Genomic DNA, 22255 nt, shown 5'->3' with positions numbered 1-22255 from the left:
ATACCAAATTACCCCATTTATACATTTTATATATCTATTAATATGGACAACAGTTTCCTTTCCATTTTACCAGTAAAGTTTTGAATACAAATGTAACTCGGCCTCTCCCCAGTACAGCTCTGCCTTCAGAGCTAATTGCCTTGCAAAACACTTAAGGAGTCATTTTTCATTAGGATGGTGAGCAAGGGGAAAGCGGATGGCACAGTCATGTTATTGATTTGATGATCCTTGCCTGGTTTGTGGGACAAATGGAACTGAATGTATGGTCACTGCATCCAGACTTTTAGGGGCTTCAAGGTTCAATTCAAATTATATCAGACAGTAGGTTCAGGGAACAAGAATCCATTTATTCCCCCAAGGCTTCTAAATGATGATCCCAGGGACCATGTAGGACTCCTCAGACTACCTCTCTGGAGTCCTGTGGACCAATTTAAGTCCCAGCTCTTAAGGAAGAGGATGAGCTCTCTCTTAAGTTTTGCCACTGCTTTTACCTGTGTGACAGCTCTGGACATGCTGCCTATCAGTTAGGGAAGTCTGCTCAATTTGCATGAGCCATGCTCATTTGCAAATTATAAAGTGGATAAAAGGAGATAAATTACTCATTTTTCAGAGGGCCATTAATTTTCCCCTACAAGCCCTTATAGAAAGATCACTACAGCCTTAAGAAGTTAATGTAATTATAATCAACGTTTACCTTTTATAGAATTACATTTCTACTGCTGGTGCTTTCTCCTCCACGGGGACTTTCATTAAGAATGAGGGGATATTCACACTCAAAAATACCTCTGGTAGGTGCTATGGCACCATTTTACAGTGTATGGCAGGACCTGAGATTAAACCAGCTATCAGTATAGCAAGGAGTCTTCATCAAAACTTGAATATACTGCCTCTGGATTTGCTAAGGGACCACCGGCCCCATGAGATGATCCCCAGAAAAATATTTATATGGAAAGAAGGAATTCACAGAGACCCTTACATTTTCTTAGCATTTTACCAGTTTCCTGACAAGAAGACATTTTCTCAAGCTACTTAATTTTCCTTTTTGGATCTAAGAAGTTCCCTTTTGTCTGCCTTTGCTGGGCTCTGTGTGGTAGAAGTTGTACAGTAGTGCCTGCTGGTAAGAGGTGAATTATTATTATTTCCTTTTCCTGCTTAGATTTTGCAACATGGTATAATAAACATGATGGAGGAGTAAAGTTCCTCCCTGCAAGAGAGATCCAGAGACCTTGGTTCTAGTCCCTGCTCAGCTACAAACTCCTTGACCCTAGACAAGTCTCTTTCCATCTCTAGCTCTACAGGTGTTTCTTTTTGCAAACCATGGGTAGAACTAGATGATTTCTAAGGCATTTCCCAAGCTCCAAAAATTCTAAAATTCTCTGACACTCAGGATTACCAATCCATCATTGTTAAATGGAAAAGGAGGCTGCTGTGTCCTCAATGCATATGCTCCATCCCCACCAAATTCACATGTTGAAGCTCTGAGCCCTAATGTAATGATATTTGGAGGTGGGATCTTTGGGAAAGTGCAATTAGGTTTAAATAAGGTCATGAGGGTGGGGGTTCATGATGAGATTAATGCCCTTATAAGAAGAAGAGGTCAGAGCCCTTTCTCTCTCTGCCATGTGAAGATGTAGCAAGAAGCTGATCATCTGCAAAACAGGAAGAGGGCCCTCACCAGATACCAGATCTGCCAGGCACATTGATCTTGCACTTCCCAGCCTCTAGAACTCTGAGAAATAAATGTCTATAGGCTAAACTATTTACTAAGATAGCGGTCTTTTGTTAAATTCCCCCAAACCTACACAAAGTAGGACTATTTAATACATGACCAATTATTAATATTAATAAAAGTAAAAATTGTTACTAATTGGCAGTTTTATATAGACCATGGTGTTAGTTATCATAAGAAATATTGGAGGGCTGATTTACCCTTAACATTTTATTCATACCTCAAAAATTCTTATTTTGTTATTTTCTTGCTTCAGATGCAAGTTGTTCATTGTAACAAATCTTGATTTTCCCCTTTAGCTTCGTAAGTTGATTTGTCGAGTTCTACTTTTTTCCTATTTTTCTCTTTGACCACAGTAATTATTTACCAGTCACTTCTAGAAATACTATCAGAAAAGGGTGGTAGGAAAGAGAGAGGAGAAAAGAAGAATGTGTTGGCCACGTTTCAGTGCTGGTGGTCTCATTTTTCATGTCCATAAATTCTGAATTCTTATGTGAGTTTATTCCTAACTGCTCAATCTTGAAAGTATTTGAGTTAGCATTTATGGTTAACTAAATTCTGCAGCAGGTTTAATTAGCCATATTCACTACTCTTCAAGTTTCTCATCTTTATATTCTTTGTTTTCTTTACACGTTAATACATTTCTCCCAATTAACACGGCACAAAGATACATTTAAAAATCTGCAATGGGAAGACCATGGCCATGTCACTTCACAGTCACACTGGCCAGTGAAAGAAAAAGCTTGTGCTGTCCCCCAAAACAAATGGCTCATGGTCTTTACCTATATGAAAAAACAAACAAACAAAAAAACTTAGAGCACTTTGATGTAAGACTTTTCTCGTTTTAAATTCTGGCTCCATAATTATTTACTATGTGGCTGTAGGGAAGTTACTTAATGTCCATGATTCATTTTTCTCATGTGAAAGAAAAGTGATAACATGGTTTACCCTTGAACAAGGGGGTTAGGGGACTGACCCCTGTGTTGTCTAAAATATGTGTAACATTTGACTCCCCCAAAACTTAATTACTAATAGCATACTGTTGATCAGAAACCTTACTGATAATACAAACAGCTGATTAGTACCTTCTATATGTTACATTTATTATTATACACTGTATTCTTACAATAAAGTAAGCTGGAGAAAAAAGTTAATAAAAATCATAAGGAAGAAAAATATATTTACTATTCATTAAGTAGAGGTGGAGTATCATAAAGGTCTTTATCCTTGTCGTCTACATATTGAGTAGGCCAAGGAGGAAGAGGGAGGGGAGGGGTTGGTCTTCCTACCTCAGGGGTGGCAGAGGCAGAAGAAAAGCCATGTATAAGTGAACCTGCACAGTTCAAACCTGTGTTGTTCAGGTGCCAACTGAACATGCCTTATAGGATTATGACAATTCAACAAATAGTATGGGGCAGAGAACAGATTCGTAACAAATGGTATGTGTTAATGATAATGACTATAACAACAATTGATACTTTTTATTTGTCAGATACATTTTGTGAGGTTATTTGTCCTGAGTATAACTAATATGTGGACATTTATTTTATAAAATTCAAGGTGATTTATTTTTCTGGTCATAAAGGGTGGAACTGATTTGTGCTCTTTCAAACTTAAATAAAATGTTTTTTTTTAATTATTATCCAAGGAAGAAATCAAAGTTCAAATCATGAAAATAGAATAACTTTATGATAGGTTTAATACATTCTACACTGGAAATAAAAATTGCCTTATTGTTTTGTGTCATCTTTCACTAATATTCTCATGTTCATTGAACCTTAAATCTAAACAACTAAGTTTTAATAGGGATATTCCATCAAAGGTACAGTTCTGGGCTTGATTTCAGTCCTCAAAACATATAGCTTGAATCTTACATGAATCATAAAAATATACAAGATTTTGGGCTTGAAGTGAAATTTTACTTTGTAAAGTTTACATTTGTATAGTATATATATTTTCTATATCATTTTTGGTGAATAAGTTCTATAACTTAAAGATAATCAATTTTGTTCATCAGTTAAATATTTATCAAGCAACTACTAAGTAACAGAAACTTGTTAGCAGCTGGGGATCCAAAGAAAAAAATGACAGCTACTGCCCTCAGGGAACTTAACACCTGGGAAGAAAGTTAAGGAAAATGTGCAGGGATTGTGTTGTGTTAGAAGGCAGTAAAGAATGGAGCCAGCATATAGTATGGAATTTCAAAGAGACTGAAGTCACATTTGTGTGGGGGGCACAGAAAAGGCCTTATGGAAGAGGAAATGGCATTTGAACTGGGCTTTGAAAACAGGCAGCTAAGAGGGAGAGGGCATTTCATGTACAGGAAACAATAGTGGGTACGACAGACCACACACACAAATACACACACAGAATCCCAGGAAGGAAAACACATAGGGAATTACAGGCTTAGCAGCAATCACAAAGACATTCTATTTAGTCATCTTCCTTATTTTAGAGATGAGGAAACTGAGGGTCTGAGAGGTTAAAGTATTAATAATTGCCCAGTGGCTGCGCAGGTAGGCATAGGCAGGGACTCTAGGGGTGTTAAGCCTGGAAGGGAGGTTGAGGAGATGTTGAGGAGGGCCTTACATCCCAGAGTAAATGTCTGCACTTATTTCAAAAGGCAACGAAAAGTCCACAAGGGTTTATGAGGAAGGAAGTGATATACTTAGAGTCCTGCTTTCCTTTGGCAGCAATCCAGGTGAGAGGCAACCGGTGCCTGCACAGAGCTTGAGGGGAGTAAGAATGGAAGAAAGATGTCTGCTCTGTCTGCTCCAGGGGTAAAACATAAGGAGCTACATGATTATTGGGAGGTAAAAGGGAAGAAAAAGAGAAGAAAAGCCAACTTGAAGGTTTCAAACTTGAGCCACTCCGAAGCGGACTTTCCAAAAACAGGGGAGACAAGCTGGTCTGGGGAACAGTGGGAGGTGACAGGAGACAGGGAAGGAAGGGTGACTTTACATCTGACCAGTAGGAAACCCAGACTGAGATGCTGCCCTTCAGCAGGTGGGTGGCCTCGTGTGAAGCCCCACGGGACTGGGAGTCAGCCGCAGAGAAGCTTCCCTAAGTGAGCGGGGAGGGTATGAGAGGTTGGTAAGGTTTAGACCTGGGGCAATGTCTGCTTTCATCCAAGGGGCAGATGCAGCCGACCATGTGCAGAGGGGAGGTGCTCCCCAGCCACGGCCTCTACATCCTAAGCAGTACCTGAGAGGGATCAAGGCACAAAACACCAGGGGAGGGAAAGTCTCCAGAAGATGGGAGGTGAAATGGGGCATATGCAACAGCCAAACACTACAACGACATGAAGGCAAGTGAGAACTGAAGAAAGGGCATTTTAATGACTGTGTTTGTCACTTTATCACTACTGTAGAAAAATATTAAGCTTAGCAATTATACCTCTGTTTTATTTCACCTCTCTGTTCTTTGTTCATAGCACTTAACCACAGTTTGTAATTACGGGTTTATTGTATGATTATTTGCTTCGTGTTTATCTCCACACAGGCTGTAACCTCTGTGAGGATCTCTGTTTTGTTCACTCCCATATATCCAGTGCTGGCATGTAGCAGACACTTAAATATTTCTTAACTGAATAAAGGTAGCAAATGAGGATTCACAATAACTGTATTTTGGATGAGAGACAAAATTATTTCCTATTGTTGATTTTAGGATCTTTTTAATGTCAGGTATTTTTTGACACAGTCATATTTATTAAAAATAATCTCAGACATTTGTTTTGATCTCTGTTGTTTCCTGGGCTCTCTGCTTAATTTTGTAGTTTATTTTACTATGAAGTGCCCACTTTTTCTTTCTTCTTTATGAAGACACATATACTGCTGTAAGCAATATTTGGATTTGAGGTTAAAGGGTACCTAAAACATGCCAGATTTTTATAATGAAGTTTTGATACAATTCAGCAGTTATATTTCTTATTCCAGCCACCTCTTACAAAGAAAGTGCTAAGATTGTATCACCAGATATGTTTCTAAAAGTGTGAAGATGCAGTGGCAGAGTTATGAAAGGAAAACCCAAGAGTCTGTAGGGATGGAAACTCCAGAGACTTCTGGAAAAGGGACATTTCCTTTAAAAAAAATTAGCTTCAGAGGAAAAAGTACTACACTGTGAGCCAGAAGACCTGGAGTCTGTTCCCAAACCATCTCTGAGAGGCTGAGAAATGTTCTACCTCTCACTGGTTGTGTGAGATTCCTTTTACTCATTTCTAAAATAGGGGCACTATGAACCATCTACATCTTTCAAACATGCTAAGAAGATTGGAAATTGGGTTTCATTAACAGAATTATTAAGAATTTTTTTTAAATTTAAAGAGTGATGCTAATTATTTTTTAGTCACTAACAAGCAATACATATGAAAATAAAATTTGCCAGATGCTCCTGAGAAGCTGGAAAGATAAGTTCATGTACCAGTTAGTAGCAAGTTACTAGCTCTCCCTACTCCAAACTGGTATGATTTAGCATAATTTGTAGTAGAACTGTATAGTGGGATTAGAGTGAAATTCGTCCCAGGAATCGAACCCAATCCAATCATTTTTATATGAGAAAATAGGACTCAGAGACTAAAACATTTTCCATGGTCACACAGCCAGTTAGTGGCAGAGCTGAGTCTAGATCTCAGAGCTTGTGACTCCAAGTCCATAGCTCACACATAACAGCTTACGTTCTTTCCCTGTGACTGCATGCCCCTTGTTCCTATTACATACACTGAGTCATGCTGTCATTACATTTGCATTTTACCAAATTTCTGAAGTTAAGTTACCAGGAAAGATATTAACAAGATTCTCCTTGCCCTCTTAAGCCGGTACTTAGCAGAGACTCTCTTTGACCCTGGATTTAAAGCTTTTTTAGGAATAAGAGCTAACTGGGATACCCCTGTATCTTTATCCACAGAAACACTGTGATGAGGGAGAGTCACACAGGCTAAGGGTCCAGTGGCCCTGGGCGTGAATCTGGTTCACTCACTGCATTCAGTGCATTGGTCTTGGAAAAGTCATTTAATCTCTCTAGAGTTGCAGTTTTCTAACCAGTAAGAGTGGGATAGTCATCTTCACAGAGTTGTTTAGAGGGCTAAACCAGTGAATACATATAAAACACCTAATACAATGCCCAGGATTCCTGTTTTTCTTTCCCTTTTCCTCTCATTTAATTAACACACAGTTCTCTTTTTGTCACTATAAACAGGAAAGGCATCCATAACACTGTGGGGAAACTATTATTTTAAACATTGTATAGTATTTCTAGATTATTCAAAATAATCTGATCATCTTGCCAAAACTTCTAACGCTAACTCAGAAAATTTCAAAATCTCTGACTTTCCAGTAGTATTATTTTGATTATATTAGAGTCAATCATATATGAGGCAGGATCATGGCAAGATTCTACTTCTAGTTGAAGCACACAGCTTCTTTTCAGCAGTGGATATTTGGGCCACTGGGATTTTTTAATCCAGTGAGAAAAGTTAATCTGCTTCTCATTAGGAAGAATCCATAAACTATGAAATCCATAATCTTCCATCATAAAGTGACAGCAATCATTATCATTTTCAATTTATGCTTTTGAAGAGCTCTGTTTACTTTGTCCACATTTCATCTTAATATGACTCTAAAACACTTGGGGACCATGCTGTCCGGGGTGATTGGAGACATGCTTGGTTGTTTAGTGTCATTCAGCAGAGTTACTTAATGTGTCCTGCTTTCATGGGGATGTCAATCTTTCAACCACTTTGAGGTCAGAAGAGAAAGAGGCCGCACAGTGAACATATGCATAAACAACAGCATAAATCCCACATTAACCCAAGAAAGTCTGGCATGGTTGGCAGCGGTTGCTTACAGAAAATACAGCAGTGAAGCAGCAGGTTTACCGGGTAGGGGAGCAGAAAACCTTAATTAGTCCAGTTCTAGGAATGCTAAAATGCCATTTAATATCTTTTGCCTTATTCTAAGCCACCTAAAGGGAGAATTTCCACAAGCACTTAAGGTCATTACATTAAAAAACAAAAAAGGTTAGTGCATGGCTAATCTAAGGGATGAATCTGCAGTTTTTCTTACGACCTCTGATAAGAAGACAGCCATAAGGAAAGGAGTTTACATATTTCAGACAGACACTGAAAGGGCCAGGTGTAATCATTGCTTGCTAAATATTACTGAAGCAGTTGCTGGTAGAAAGAGAATAAAGTCCAGAGACAATGCCATTTCTTAAATTTAAAAAAAAAATCACTAGCTGCCACTGAAAAGAGATAGCCAAACTAGCACCTGCACATTTCTGAATCATGTTTTAGTGCTGACATTCAGTTTCTGAGAGAAAACCACCATGCTCATAAGATGCTTCTGCCATCCCCACATCCCCAAACTCATCCTTCTCCTAAATGCTTTATTCATGCCAGTGAAGGGTACAGATCACACTGACATTCAGGAAGCTACATTTCAAAAAAGAGCCTGATAAAAAAAAATTTGATATTGCACAAAGTATTGTAAGAGGACTTTTAATCTAATAATAAATGCTAATTTAATCAGTGCACAGATACATTAACATTTGGAGCCAATAGCCCAAGAGCCAAGAGAAGACTCAGGGTGCCTTGTCATTCACATGGTGGAGGTGAGCCCATGAAGCTCCTCCTCCAAATGCTCCTCAACTGCCCCAACCTCCCACCCACTCTGCACCAAATACTAGCGGAGGCTCCATGGAACACAGGGCTCCTAAGAGAGGAATCTGGGAAACAATGAATGAATTCCAGCCTATTCGCTCATTTTATTGACGTTAACTGAGGCTCAAAGACGGAAGTAGCTGTTCAAGGTCATATTTCCCAGGTCTCCTATCCATCATCATCAATATCGCTAAAAGCATTTATGAACTTCTTTCTATTTGTAGAGCACTGTGATAAGCATAAGTATATATGTGGACTTTTTGTAAAGGTAAGCCAAACTCTAGCCATGATACAACCAATGTCAATATTTCCCTCCCAAGGGAATGACTGGTTCCCAAATAATCATTGGAATGTATTTCCTCTCAAATACTGGAGGATACTATGTTAAATTTTAACTGGCTGTGCACACACGAAATGTTTTGATGAAGAATGAAAAAATAGTAATTTTATTTGTATATTGGTATCAGTATTTGCCTTGTTCAGGGAAAACCTAGATGATAACATTATAAAATTTCTCTCTACTGATACTACTTTTTTTTCCTTTTTTGCAGTGTAGTCAAGAGCTTTTCATTTTATTGTTTCCCAACATTTTATTATTAAAAATTTAAACATAGCAAAGTTCAAAGAATTTCATAATGAACACCAGTATTCTCACCACCTAGATTCTACCATTAATATTTTATTTTACTTGCTTTATGACATTATCTGTCCATCTACCCATCTTACTATCCCTCCATCAACATATCATATGCCCTTGATACATTTCAAAGTACATGCAGGTAGCAGATAATACTGTATATTGAAGGAGTAGAATCAAACAGTCTTTTTACTCCTGGAAGAGCAGCTGGAAAAAATTAATAGATTTTTGAAAACAAAGAACAAGCTCATCTTGAATGATGCACACAGATACTTATCATAGTTTAATCTTCAGGCTCTGTAAAATGTATGGTAAGCTATTTCAATGTTTCGTCTGCCTATATCAACCCTGTAGACATTTTTAGTACTCATCCAAATGCTTGGCTTTGTGAAGACATGTGCTGTTGGTTATAAAGAAATAAGCTCTCCGCTACAGATCATCAGGAAAACTTACCTGGAATGCTAGCGATACATATTTTTTGTTCTTTTGCTGTATACTCTAGGGTCCCCCTCCCCAGTTATTCCTTGAGTGTAGAAATACAGTGCTTTTTATGCCTCACTCTCCTCATTTATAAAGTGAGTTTTATAATACCTATCTCACAACCTTGTCCGAGGATCAAATATGAGAAATAGGGGAACACTTTATAAAGAGTGGGGCACTGTGCATATCTAAGACAGCATTAGCGTTAGTGATCACAATGAGGCTGTGAGCAAACAGCCCAGGTAATGCTCCACACTGCTACTTGGCTCTTTCAAATCAGCCAGAAAGGATTTCAAAGGTTAAAGGGACAGAGTATTGGCAGTTGCCTTCATTCTGCCCATCAGTACATCATCTTGTCAAGGATTGAGAAGAACCTTGGTGTATATCACATAGACTTGTTTTCATTAGTGAAGTGTTTGTTTTGGACATCATCCCAGCTTTAAAACAATACTTCCATTAGCTGAGCACAGTACCTATAATTATCCATCTTATCTGACTAGTGCCAAACTATTCTACTTACTGCATCCCATTTGCCTTGGTGATGCTGAAAGAAGAGTGAGACTTTCACTCAATGTATAAGAAGGTACAGAGAATGTTTATTTCTTTGAATAAACATTACAATGAACTTTGAATAAAAATTCCTGCAATAAGATATCATCAGGTACCATGAATGAAGAGTCTGAAGGTAACAGAAACTCCCATATAGGGGAAAAATTCTGTTACATGAATATCTAATGCTTACAAGGTATGAGGTCATGTATTTTCCATTTTTTGTGTCTGGTTGGACACAAATCAAGAAAGTGAGGAGCAAATTCAAAGCCAACTAGGGAAACAGGAAAATATAAAATAAGCAGGGAAGCAAGTTCATCATCAATTACTGTTATTGAGAACTTGTCAGATCTCTGGCACTTTATTTTATACTTAAGAGGAACGGAAGAGAAAGACAGACTTAATATCACCCTTGTCCTCAAAAAGCAACCTTTCTACTAAAGGTTGAATAGAAAGAACAATCAGGAGACAGAAAAATTGAAATTGTAAATAGATAGAATAGGATATATAAAAAGAAAGAAATAAATGTAGTTTGTAATTTAAGTAAAAGTTACGCTCCACATTGAAAATATTTAGAATGTGGACAACATCACAGCAATGAGAAGACCTCTAAGAGGAAACATAATTACTCCCAAATCCAAAACATGCTTTTCACGTAAGAAAAGGAGAATTAGAAGAAAGGCTGGTTGAGCCCATCTAAGACAGAGAGTTCCTCAGCCCGTGAACTGCACCTGTCTGGTGCTGGTGGCAAGGACATATCTTAAACCTACTGAGATTGTTGCCTCAGATGATCATCTTCTGATGCCATTTAACATTCCAAACATACAAGTAAGTCCTCTAGTTTAGTTCCATATTCACAAAGCAAACTTGTAATCATAGTTATAAACTGGCTTCCTATATGACACACCTACTGGGAGAAAGGCAGCTGGCCCAGACGGTCAAGAACATGGTTGCCCTGCTAGTGAGATTTCTCATTGTAACTGCAACAACAAATTGGTGTGTGTATGTGAATATACATGCATGTGTATATTATATGCAAATACACACACATTAAACATGTGTTTATCAGAGAAATACTAGCAAATCTGAATTTACAGCAATGCAGATATCTATATATTTGGGTAAAAGTTTGTATTCTCATAAATTTTCCCATGCTCTGAATCAGAATCTTATAAAAGGCCCTCCTGTGCTATTTGATGGTCTTTTTTCTTTTCAGTCTAAAAGTTTTACTTAACTGCTGATGGCTCCTCATTGATCATACCTGACTGCCCAGGGGGAGGGGCACCTGATGATCCTCGTGGTAGACAAAGAAACACCGTCAGAACAGCAGCTCTGTTCCCAGCACATGGTTCAATGGCTATTGGTTTGGGCGCCCCCTGAAAAACAAAACTCATTTTAAGTTTGTATAATTCACATGACATTGCTATTTTACTATTCACCTTATCTATCCTCAGTCAGCAAGACTACATTCCTAGTTATTGGAAACACACCATGTGTCATTTTAACACTAACTCCTGGCACAATATAGATGTGCCACCAGCCTACATTTAAATAAACAAATGAATTTTACTATATTTGATGAGCAGCTTGTGAGCCACAAAGTTATGTAACTTTTGTTGCTTTTTCCCAATTGTTTCTTCTCACCAATGATGTACTACGTAACATATTTTATCTAAGTGATTGCAATTCAAAATATTGTTGGCATATCTTTATTTTTTAATTTTTTAAATTTATTTTTTATCATCTATATTTAAAGTGTACATGATGCTTTGATATATGTATATAGTAAAATGATTACTACAGTCAAGCAGATTAATATATCCAACACCTGATATAGTTATCTTTCTTTGTTGTGGTAAAAACACTTAAAATCTACTGTTTTTGCAAATTTTCAGTATATAATACAATATTATTAACTATAGTCCTCATTCTATACATAAGCACTCCAGCCTCACTCATCCTACATAACTGTGAGTTTGTACCCTTTGACCTACATCTCCCCATTTCCTTCCCCTCCCCACCTGTGGTGACCACCAGTCTACTATTTCCATGTATTCAATTTTTTTTTTAGAATCCATGTGTATAAGTGAGATCATGTTGGCATATCTTAAATATCACCATAGTGAAATACATGTTTAATAATCATCCACCAATGCACTGCTATAAATAATATCACTTTAGGAATAAAATAAATGAATATGTAATAATCATAGTAATAGTAATTGCTCGTATTTTAGGTATTTGAAGTGCTCTACGTATATTAACTAATTTAAATTTTACAATAACCCTGGTAAGATGAGAACACTGAAGCAAGAGGTTAATAAAGCTTGCTCAAGTTCACATAGCTAGGAAGAAGTAGCAGGGCTGGCATTTAAACTCAGGCAGGCTGCCTCCTGGGTCCATGTTCTTAACCACACAATGCAGCTTATGATATGTGTGCACGTACAAACATGCACCTTTGCACATGCATACATAAACACCTGCACAAACACACATGTGTGCACACTCACACCCATGCACACACACTTATGATCACACAAACACACACATAGAATTTGAGCTTAAAGACAATGAGACCTTTGAAACAATGAGGCTATCATTTTAGCCTAGGAATGTTGCTTTTGGCTATATCATTGAAAGAACTACAGATGAGACATGGTTGATATATCAAAGCAACACCTCTGCATAAAGGTAAAATTAAATAGAAGTAAAAGTACTGTGGCTTTAATTATTAGAACAAATGGTTTGTTCAGTTTTCTTTTCACTGATATTTAAACTTTTCAGAAGAAATATAGACATATGTAGTCATTCACTTAGAATATTCCAGAATATTGCCGTTTCCAGAAAGTTTAACGAGGCATTAAAGATAAAATATGTCCCCTTTCATGTAAAACTTCGACTGAAATTTCTGGTGACAACGGTTTTATGTGGTTATAAAGGATTTCTCCTTTATAGCAACATAAATCTCATGTTTTAAAATTATCCTTATATAGATACATTTTGGGAGCATTCAATATAAAGGTGAAAGTAGCCATAGTGGTAGAAGCAAAGGGCATAAAAATGTTCTCAGAAAATGCTGTAAGCCATGTTGCAATACTTGTATCAAGTTACATGATCTATGGTTTTACACTTTAAAGCTTACATTTAATTTAACAGAATTATTTTTGAAAATGTTAAGTCAAAATCAGCATAAGTACATAGATATTCTCCAGTGATGTAAATATTTGGAGAATAGGCTTGTCATATTCCAAGGCTAAAAGAAAAATACTATGAATATTTCAAACCATATTTCTAGGCTACTAAAATTTATTTTAATTTAATAAATGCAAACTATATGTAAAGGTCAATTGGTTAAAATATACTAAGAGAACATAAAATGAATTTAAGGTTTAAATGATGGTGATGTATTGGAAATACCAAAATCCCTTGCACTATACCTAAGAAATAATTGATCATTTCTCTCAACTGGCGACGGTTTTTTTTTTTGTTGTTGTTGTTGTTGTTTTATTTTTAAGCTCCCTATGCAATACCTGGCACTATTCAAGGTATTCAAAGGCACTTTAAAAAAAACTTGATTGCAAAAATTAGAAATGCAGAATTTTATAATTACAAAAAATAGTTGAGAAATAGTGATTCTTGGTTTAGGGGATTCAGTAGTGTATCAGTTGATCATTTTGCCAGGCTACCTTTCTGCTGGTTTTAACACAAGCGGAAAATATTTTATACATTAAATGCTGGTGTTTAAACATCATGAGCATCAATAGAGAGAAAAACTAGTAAAAAATAACTAAATTTCAGGTGGGATAAGACCTCATTATTTTAACACTTTAAATTTCAGAGACTCAGCAACAGATAAGGAGAGTGTAATAGAATAATAACTTGATCATGGAAAATGAATTATGCCTGCAGAAAAGCTACCTATGTAAAATCTTCCTTAAAATAATTCTCTCACTCTTAATTCTACTGCTATTGTAAAGAAAATATTCTGAAATTTCTAGATATTGATAATCTATATAAAAGGAGATTATAATTCTATTTTAAAATCAAATTGGATTAGAACTTAGTCTATTTTTAGCTATAAGAATTTTCATAAAAGGATATTACTAAAATATTAATTATTCATTATATTTAAAATATTAGTTTCTAGCACAGTTCTTTGATACTTCTGGAAGGAATTCACGTAATTTAAAAATTATTTCCAAAGAGTTTGTGGCAAATATCACTTTCAATACATACTTTTAAATGCAAAAATACTCCACTTTATAGCACTTGAATTATACAACAGAAAATAGCAAAACCCCACAAATGATAATACTTCTGATACCTTGAACTCTGTCAATTGTTTAGTGATAAATACAAAACCATGAATCAAAATCATTTCACAATGACGTAACATGTTCACTGAGCTATGCAATTTATCATGCGTTTTCCATGGCTGCGTTTGAAAGAGATAAGGCTTGAGTTTGTTTGCCCACAGCACTCAGCAACTGTTATTTACTTCTAGGCATTTTCATATTTGTTGTACTGCAAGAAGCTGTTGTTACACTGTGCCAGAAAACATCACTGACAGCTATTTAATTAGCAGTCCTTGTGCATTAAGCACACAGCACTTTTACAACTGACTCATTTTGTGCACTCAAATGTTTTCCAAACTAGTGTACTCTTATTTTCATGTTGTTGTTTTAGGGGCAGAAATTGTATGTTAAACTCTTTTCATTTTTCAGCTATTAAGGACCAACAAGTTATCAGAGAAGCTTCTGGAATCATAAGGATTCTTAAAATTACAGTTCTTAAAACTCATAATAATGTGCTCTGAAAGGAGGCCACCACTTCAGTCCAGTATGTATTCTGGGAAACTGCTGCTACATGAATCACTGTATGTTTGGAAAACATCAGTGGGTAAAGCTGGCTACTTGTTTTTCTCCGCTGGCCCTCCCCAAGGGAGAGTGAGTGAGTGAGTGAGTGATTTACTTCTAGGAATCACACTGAGGCCCAACACTGGAATCCCTATCCCCAGCAGCTGAGGATGTAACAGAATCATTGGATGTTCTTGGACTAGTCAATACAAGCAGGGTTTAGTTTAACACTCAAGAACTCAAAAGATAAAAAAAAAAAAGTTACATCTTTTCTCAAAAACTTTTTAGCAGTTCCAAAGTAAGGACTGCAAACTCAAATTCCTTCAAGGCCCACGTGGGTGACTTAATAGCTTACATGGTTTAATCCTACCCCATGAGGTGGAGACCATTTCCATTTTATAGATGATGAAACTCAAGCTTAAAGAGTTTAGGTAATATAACTAAAGTTGCAGACCTAGTAGGTGGCAAAAACAGGATTGGGACCAGTGTGGTCTATCTTTTGAGCTTGTATGCTTAACACTATGTTATACTGCTTATAATAGTTAAGAAGACTGACTTACCTTTTAGAATAGGTGAGCACTAACTAGAAAGCACATGATTTCTTTAACTCTTAAAATGTTTGCTGATCAAAAGGACATTTTCATGGGTCAAAATGGGCTTGAGGGATGATACTTTGTGATTTCTGTGTACTGGAGTACAAAATGGCATTCCAGGTTCACCAGCCAGGCTCTTGTGTTTACCGAGTCACCTAATCTCATCTTTTATTCAGCACAAATTCCATGTTTTAATCAATGTAAGTGATTACTGTTCAACAACCTGTGCCCAGGGTTTCCAGAATCTGGCCTTCTTCACTCATAATCTTCCTACTGTCTAGGAGATCCTTCCCACAGGTCTCTAATGTTCCTGATCTTATGTGTCCCTCAAAGACAACTCAAATGTCACTGTATCCAGGAAGCCTTCCCTCATCTGAGGTATTTAGTCTCTCCCTCTTTAGTTCTTTAATCTTACCTCTTCTGGCCCTCTTTATTTTTTACCTTGAATGACAGTTGGGTAAATGTCCTATTTCCCAGTTGAATCAAGTTCCTTAAAAGCAGATCCGGTTTCTTAGTCATCGCTGTAGACTCTGTACTTATTTTCTCTCTAGAAATGTCCAAGTATGGTGCCTGTGCCACCTTTTTGGGACTTATGTCTCCCAATATTTTGTTACAGGTATTGATGTACATGTTGTATGTCTCTGCTCCTCCAAGGCAAGTATCATGACAGATTCTTCTTTGTCTTGTGTACTACACATGGTAGTGATAAGTTTAAGAGTGAATGAATGAATCGAAGTTGTAAGGCATGACTCAGTTTCCATTCAAATCACGGATATTGAAGGGATAATAAAACACCAAAAATACTAATAGTTAATGTTTATTGAGTGCTTACTAGGTGCCAAGTGCCTTGCTAAGCATTTTACATGCACTATTGTATATAATCTATGTAGTAACCCTATTAGTAGGATACTGCTATTTTCCATTTTATAAAGATGAAGAAATTGAAATTCAGAGAAGTGAGATGATATTCTCAGGGTAACACATCTAGTGAGGGAAAGATCCTAGACTGGAACTCAGATGTGATTCTAGAATCTAGGTTCTTAACCACAATACAATATTACTAAAAATATAGCTTAATAAGTTAAGGAATCTCTCATTCTCTCAGCTCAGCTATTGATAGCAGAAATCAGTTTAGGATATCAGTTATAACAATTAAACACATATACCTGCACCATTTCTGATCAGTCTTCAGAACACATGAGTCCTAGGACTAGCTCTACCACTATCTAGCTGTGTGATCCTCAACATGTTACTAAGTCAGTTTCCCCAACTGGAAAATGAACAGGTAGCTTGGATGACTTTTAGGGTCCCTATTCTCTTTAACATTCTGTGACTATGATTTATGGATAACCTTCAGATCCTGTGACATAACAATATCTAACACTTTGTCTAAGTATGGTGAAATGTAAAATTTCCAATCCTTAGTAATTTTTTTTCCTGCTCAGTTACTTTAAATGACACATCTAATTTTTAAAATACATTATTATACCATATGATGAATACATCACATAAGACTAAATGGCCACCATCGCATGCCAGAAAAGCAATTAGAAAATTGAATCAAGGAATTAAGGATTAATGTGGATATGTTATACCTGTCAGCAGTAATAAGTGTTTTGACAGGAACAGAATAAAGTCTGACAGTATGCACAAATACTAGTCTGATATATGAGTGAAATATTAAAAATGCAAACAACTGCACATTAATCACTCTAACATTTCCCTACTAAAATACTTTTAATGCTATTCTTATCAGAATCCATCTATAAATAAAAATGAGTCTTTTTCACAGCTTGCACAACTTGGTATTTGCAGTTTATGAATGTTTATATTGATATGAAATTTAGTTTTTAGTCACATTAGTAAAATAGAATTAATTTACTGAGCATTGAATTAAATAAGCCTGGTGGCTTGGCTCACAGCTAATCAAGTGTGTTGATTCCATAGGATCACCAAATATCAGAATTCCAGATCTCAAAAGCAGATTCTCTGATTTCATTGTTTAGACTTGGGTAAAAATGAAAGTGAAAAATCACATTCTTTACTTATTTACTTTTTGCTTTGCATGAAATGACAAAAGGGAAAAACACATTAGCTGGCTTTACTCAGCAGGAAGGAGAAGAATTCATGTTAATAAAAGAAATTAAGCTGATGGACACCCTCAAAAGCAGGGTTATACTGCATTAGAAGCCAATTCAAAGAGAATGAAGTATTACATGTGGGAATAGGTAAAGGAATAAAACATAATATTCACAGAATCAGTATGCTGCTCCTGAGTTTTCAAAGGTATTTCAATTGTAAACTTCATTTTCATATTGTACTAAATATTTTTTCTCAATTGAAATGACTCCATGTTCAATAGCTGTTCAAAATTTCTCACTACACACATGCACATGCACACAAACACACACTCATATGCACCCATTAAGGTTTATATCTATAGTGGAACACCTAGTTTAATTGAGTTTTGTTGTTATTTTAATTGTGTGGAAATGACTTGGGGAGTGAACAGGCTAGATTGTGATAGCAGCAGTTTTACTACCTATTTATCCCCAGGTGTCTAGGTCCCAGAAAGTAAAATGGGACATTAGCTCTTTTTAAGATATTATATAATGATGCTTTGCCCTGAGTTTGTTAATAGATAATGAATGTTAATAGAATATGAATTTGAACAGATTATCCTTAAAAACTGAGTCCTAATAGCATTTTCCAAAGATTTGAAATAGATTATGTATTAAATAATTGCCTTAATTAGACTTTTAACAACCTGTACTTTTCTTCGTAGCTCAGTGTGGAAAGCAACCTGACCACTACACTTCATGTATGAATTTCCAAATTGAGAGCAACCTTCCAGCCTTGAAAGGTACAGATTGGTCTGAGAGACAGATCCCTAAATCAATAGTCTTCCCATCTTGCTCCTGCCCAGATTTGAGCTTTTGAATTTTTGTTCAGGCCCTTCCATCCACCTAGACTACTTGTCAACATCTACCATTCATGCCAGATCCTGCAAAAAGCCATGTCAGGTCATCCTAGGCCACTGTAAGATCTCTTTGCTCTACTCTATCTCAATAATTAGGAGGAAATCATTTTTCTTTTTGTAACCATTGAGAGGAAATATAATGTGGTTAAAAGAAGAAACTTTAGCACTTAGCTGCCTGGGTTCAAGGCCCTGCTCGCTCATCCAACTATGAGCTCGGGTCAAATCACTTAACCTCTCTGTGCCTCAAGTTCCTCATTTATAAAATGGAGCTAAAAATCACTTACTCATAGTGTTGATATGAAGATTAAAGGAGTTAATATACATATGAAGTATAGTCACAGTAAATACTTGTGGTAACAGTCAGCTATTATTATGCCATTCTGCCCAGTTTTCATTTTGCTTTGTAATTGCTCTCTGTTCCATCTGAAGAACATGCTCAACTCAACAGTAAGCCATTTAAGGGCAGAGAACATATTTAAAATCTCTGTTAATGGCTTGAAATAAATTAATTAAGAAATTCAGACTCCAGGAGAGAATTTTATTGAATGCTTATACAATGTGGAAAATCTGATCCCAATGTCATACTTCCCACAGTTGTCACATCAACGCTGCCACGAGTATCTGCCTGTTTTTGCCAGTTTTGTTCCCTGCTTTCACGAAGGAGTCTGATCTGACTGTGAACATTATATGCTGCATAGAATAGACTTTTCCTAGCACCTAAGACTGAGGTGTTCAATAAATATTTAATGAATAAATGGGTATTTGTTTTTTCTTTTCCAAATTGTGTACAAGGTAAATCTCAGAAAGTTACAAACAGCACCTCAGTCTAGAACAGATAGATGTAAACCAGCAGGAAAGTTAAAAAAAATCAAGATCCTGATATTACTTCCCAGGCTGGTCCATTCCAAAACCATTATGTTATTAATGCAAAATGTCACCATAAGAACATAGCTGATAGATCAGTTCTATTTAAAAGGTAAATGTGCTAACTTCTGGTGGTAGAGTACTACATAAAGCACAGCTCCCCCTCCAGTAGAGTATTCTTCCAAGCTGACTGCAACTCTGACTCATTTGCTCTGGCAGAGTTATACACAGAGCCCTGGAGGTGTGGGGAGAAGTGGGTAAGGGTATGAGATGTTTTGGAGAAGGACTTTATCATGTAGAAGATGACTAGGAGTTCCCCGGGTGAATGAGGAAGGATGATTTTTGGCAGAAGGAAGAGCATGAAGGCAGAGGAGTAAAGGCATATGGTTTGTTTGGGAAATTGCTAGCAGTTCATTGAGGATAGAACCTAGGAAGTGTTCAGTAGAGAGGAATGAGAAGGGGCCAGAGAGGAAGACTACTTCCCTCCAAAAAATCCAGGTCCCTCATTACAACTGCACACTTCACAGCCAAGACAGGGATTATCACTGTCTGCTTAAAATATCATGCTGACATGCTCAGATGGAACCTCGTAAGTGCAGCACATAGTGGGTCTCCATGCAACCTTCACCAAGACACGGTGCCCTCCATCCCAAATGAATACTAGGAAAATTTTCTTTTTTGGGAACTCATAGTGCTCTTTTATTAAACTATTGGTCAAATCTGTTATACTGAGAGGACATTAGAGTAAAACATTTATTTCTAAAACTTCTATCATAAAAGTAAATCAAGAAGCACTGTGAAAGTTAACTGTCAGCAGAAAGAATGAAAGTGCAGATTTGGCAATATTCGTAATGAGGAATCAAATGTTAATAGATCCAGCATAATAAATGACTTTCTGCTATGATTATTATACCAATTGTAACCTATTCTAAGTAAAAGAAAAAACATGGACAAAATTCTGAATTAAAGAGATATTTGACTTGTTACAAAAACATGTATGTAATGAGCATATAGTAAAACCTACCTGGATCTCTGAGGCAATGAATCAGTCTGGATTACAGAGTTTTCCCAGAAAGCTGAACATTAACCCTATGAAAACTAAGATTTTGCTATTTAGGGTATTTAAAAAAACGACTGTGAACTCACTGAAATACATTTTTCCAGACTATAATATGTTGAACATAATGTAATATTATCTTGATGTTCCAGAATTAACATTGTGAATATCCGTTTTCACAGTATGCTAACGATACATGGAGTTGCACATGTACATGTAAGTATCCTACAGCTGTAGCCCTAGGGATTTCCTTTCTTCCCTCCCTTCCCCACTGTCTCAGAAGCAACCAATGCCAGCTTGCTTGTTGCTTATTTGTTTCTTTATATAAATGCAATCTAAAAATTATGCAGCTGCCAGTGGGTAAAATGGCTGCTTTTCTGAAAAACCCATCAATGATACAAAGCCTGAAATGAACTTCTCAAGAGTTTTTCTTCTTTTCCTCATTGTCTTCCCTATTGCCGTTGGTGTGCTGTGACCCGTCAGCATCAAAGTATTGCCTAATTTCTACATTACCAATCATATGGACCACAGACATCTTCGTGACAGTGTGTAACGATCCTCCTATGTCCCTTGAAGTTTGTAGGCAGAGTAGCCGTTCCGATTTCAAAAATTTTGACAATAGAGTTTGGAAATAATCTTACTATAACATTTAGAAATACTTCGTCAGACCCAAATGACTTCACTGGACATGAAGCAGACTTAAGTTCAAATATTATGGGATCTTGGACAAATTATTGAACTTTTCTGGGCCAAAACTTCCCCATATGCAAAATAAAGATTATAATACTGATCTTGCAAGGTTACACTGATGTTTATAAAGAATAATACATGAATAAGGCACTTAGCATAATGCCTGGCAAAAAGTAGTTGCTTAAAATTTTATATTAAGTCAAATCATTTGAAAATGCATTTTTTTCCTTAGAACCAATTGGACATCAGCAATGTTATATGGTTCAAAATTAATAGTTACCCTCTCCCTTTCTCCAACTTTGTTTTGGTACTCCATGGTGGGGAAGGGAGGTTTATGTTAAGATCTTTTCTTATCTTTCTCTCCTGGGTGATTTCATTCTCTCAGACTTGGTCCCAAAGTATAAGACCAGTATTCTAGAGTCTGTGCATTAAAGTTGCAACTAGTTCCAAGTTCAGACATTAGCGTACCATAAAGAAGATAATAATTGATCAATGCAAGTGTTACAAAGTTCAGAGGCAAAAGCCATTTAAAAAAACACATTCTCTTGCAACCTTTCTGCATATACAGCAACGAGAAAAATATTTTATGAATAGATATACTTAGAAATGACTCCTAAGTGTATTCTTATGTGTTTCTGTGTGGCCTGGGAAGGCTCTTGTCCTAAGAGCTCCCTCTCCATTACTTGCTAAATTAAAATTTCCTTAATTTTATAATCAAGTGGAATAGGAGGGAAAAAAATGAGAAGAAAGATGGTAGTCGGCAGAGCATTCTTTTAGCAGGATGGTGGCATCCTCCCACAGGTATCCAGGTCATTCCTAAGCTCTCTAGAACCCAGAAGACAGGACTTGCTACCTCTGCTCATGATCTGAGGTATATGGACTCCTTGGTGTGGTCAAACTGAGTATATTTGCATAGCATTCCCTTTGGTCTTTTCCTCAAATGATTTGATTGTGTGAACACAACTACCTCATCAGAACTTGCTTTAGAAAATGAGGTATGTGAAAGTGAATAAAATTTCTCTCCAAATCTGTGTTTTTTTTCCCCAAAGCTCCTTTTTCAGTATGACTAAAAATTAATGGTCAGAGTCTATTGTAATGATCCTTCCCCTGGTTTTTCTTATGCTGCTTTACTAACTCCTTCTTGGTCCTACTAATTATCTAATTG

At 36.5% G+C, this 22255-nt stretch overlaps 1 protein-coding gene across 1 annotated transcript in view; it reads right to left on the bottom strand.

Moving 5' to 3' along the window:
• Positions 1-22255, bottom strand: part of ATRNL1 (attractin like 1) — a 563691-nt gene that overhangs the window by 83753 nt on the left and 457683 nt on the right. Inside the window, exon 28 of the mRNA XM_069459886.1 lies at positions 11312-11426. Within this exon, the coding sequence (XP_069315987.1) occupies positions 11312-11426 (115 nt within the window). The remainder of the gene's footprint in view (positions 1-11311; positions 11427-22255) is intronic.

Source organism: Eulemur rufifrons, chromosome 28 (assembly GCF_041146395.1).
Source record: "Eulemur rufifrons isolate Redbay chromosome 28, OSU_ERuf_1, whole genome shotgun sequence".
Lineage (NCBI taxonomy): Eukaryota > Metazoa > Chordata > Mammalia > Primates > Lemuridae > Eulemur > Eulemur rufifrons.
Note: the sequence above shows the minus strand (reverse complement) of the source record. Positions and strands in the feature narration are given on the sequence as shown.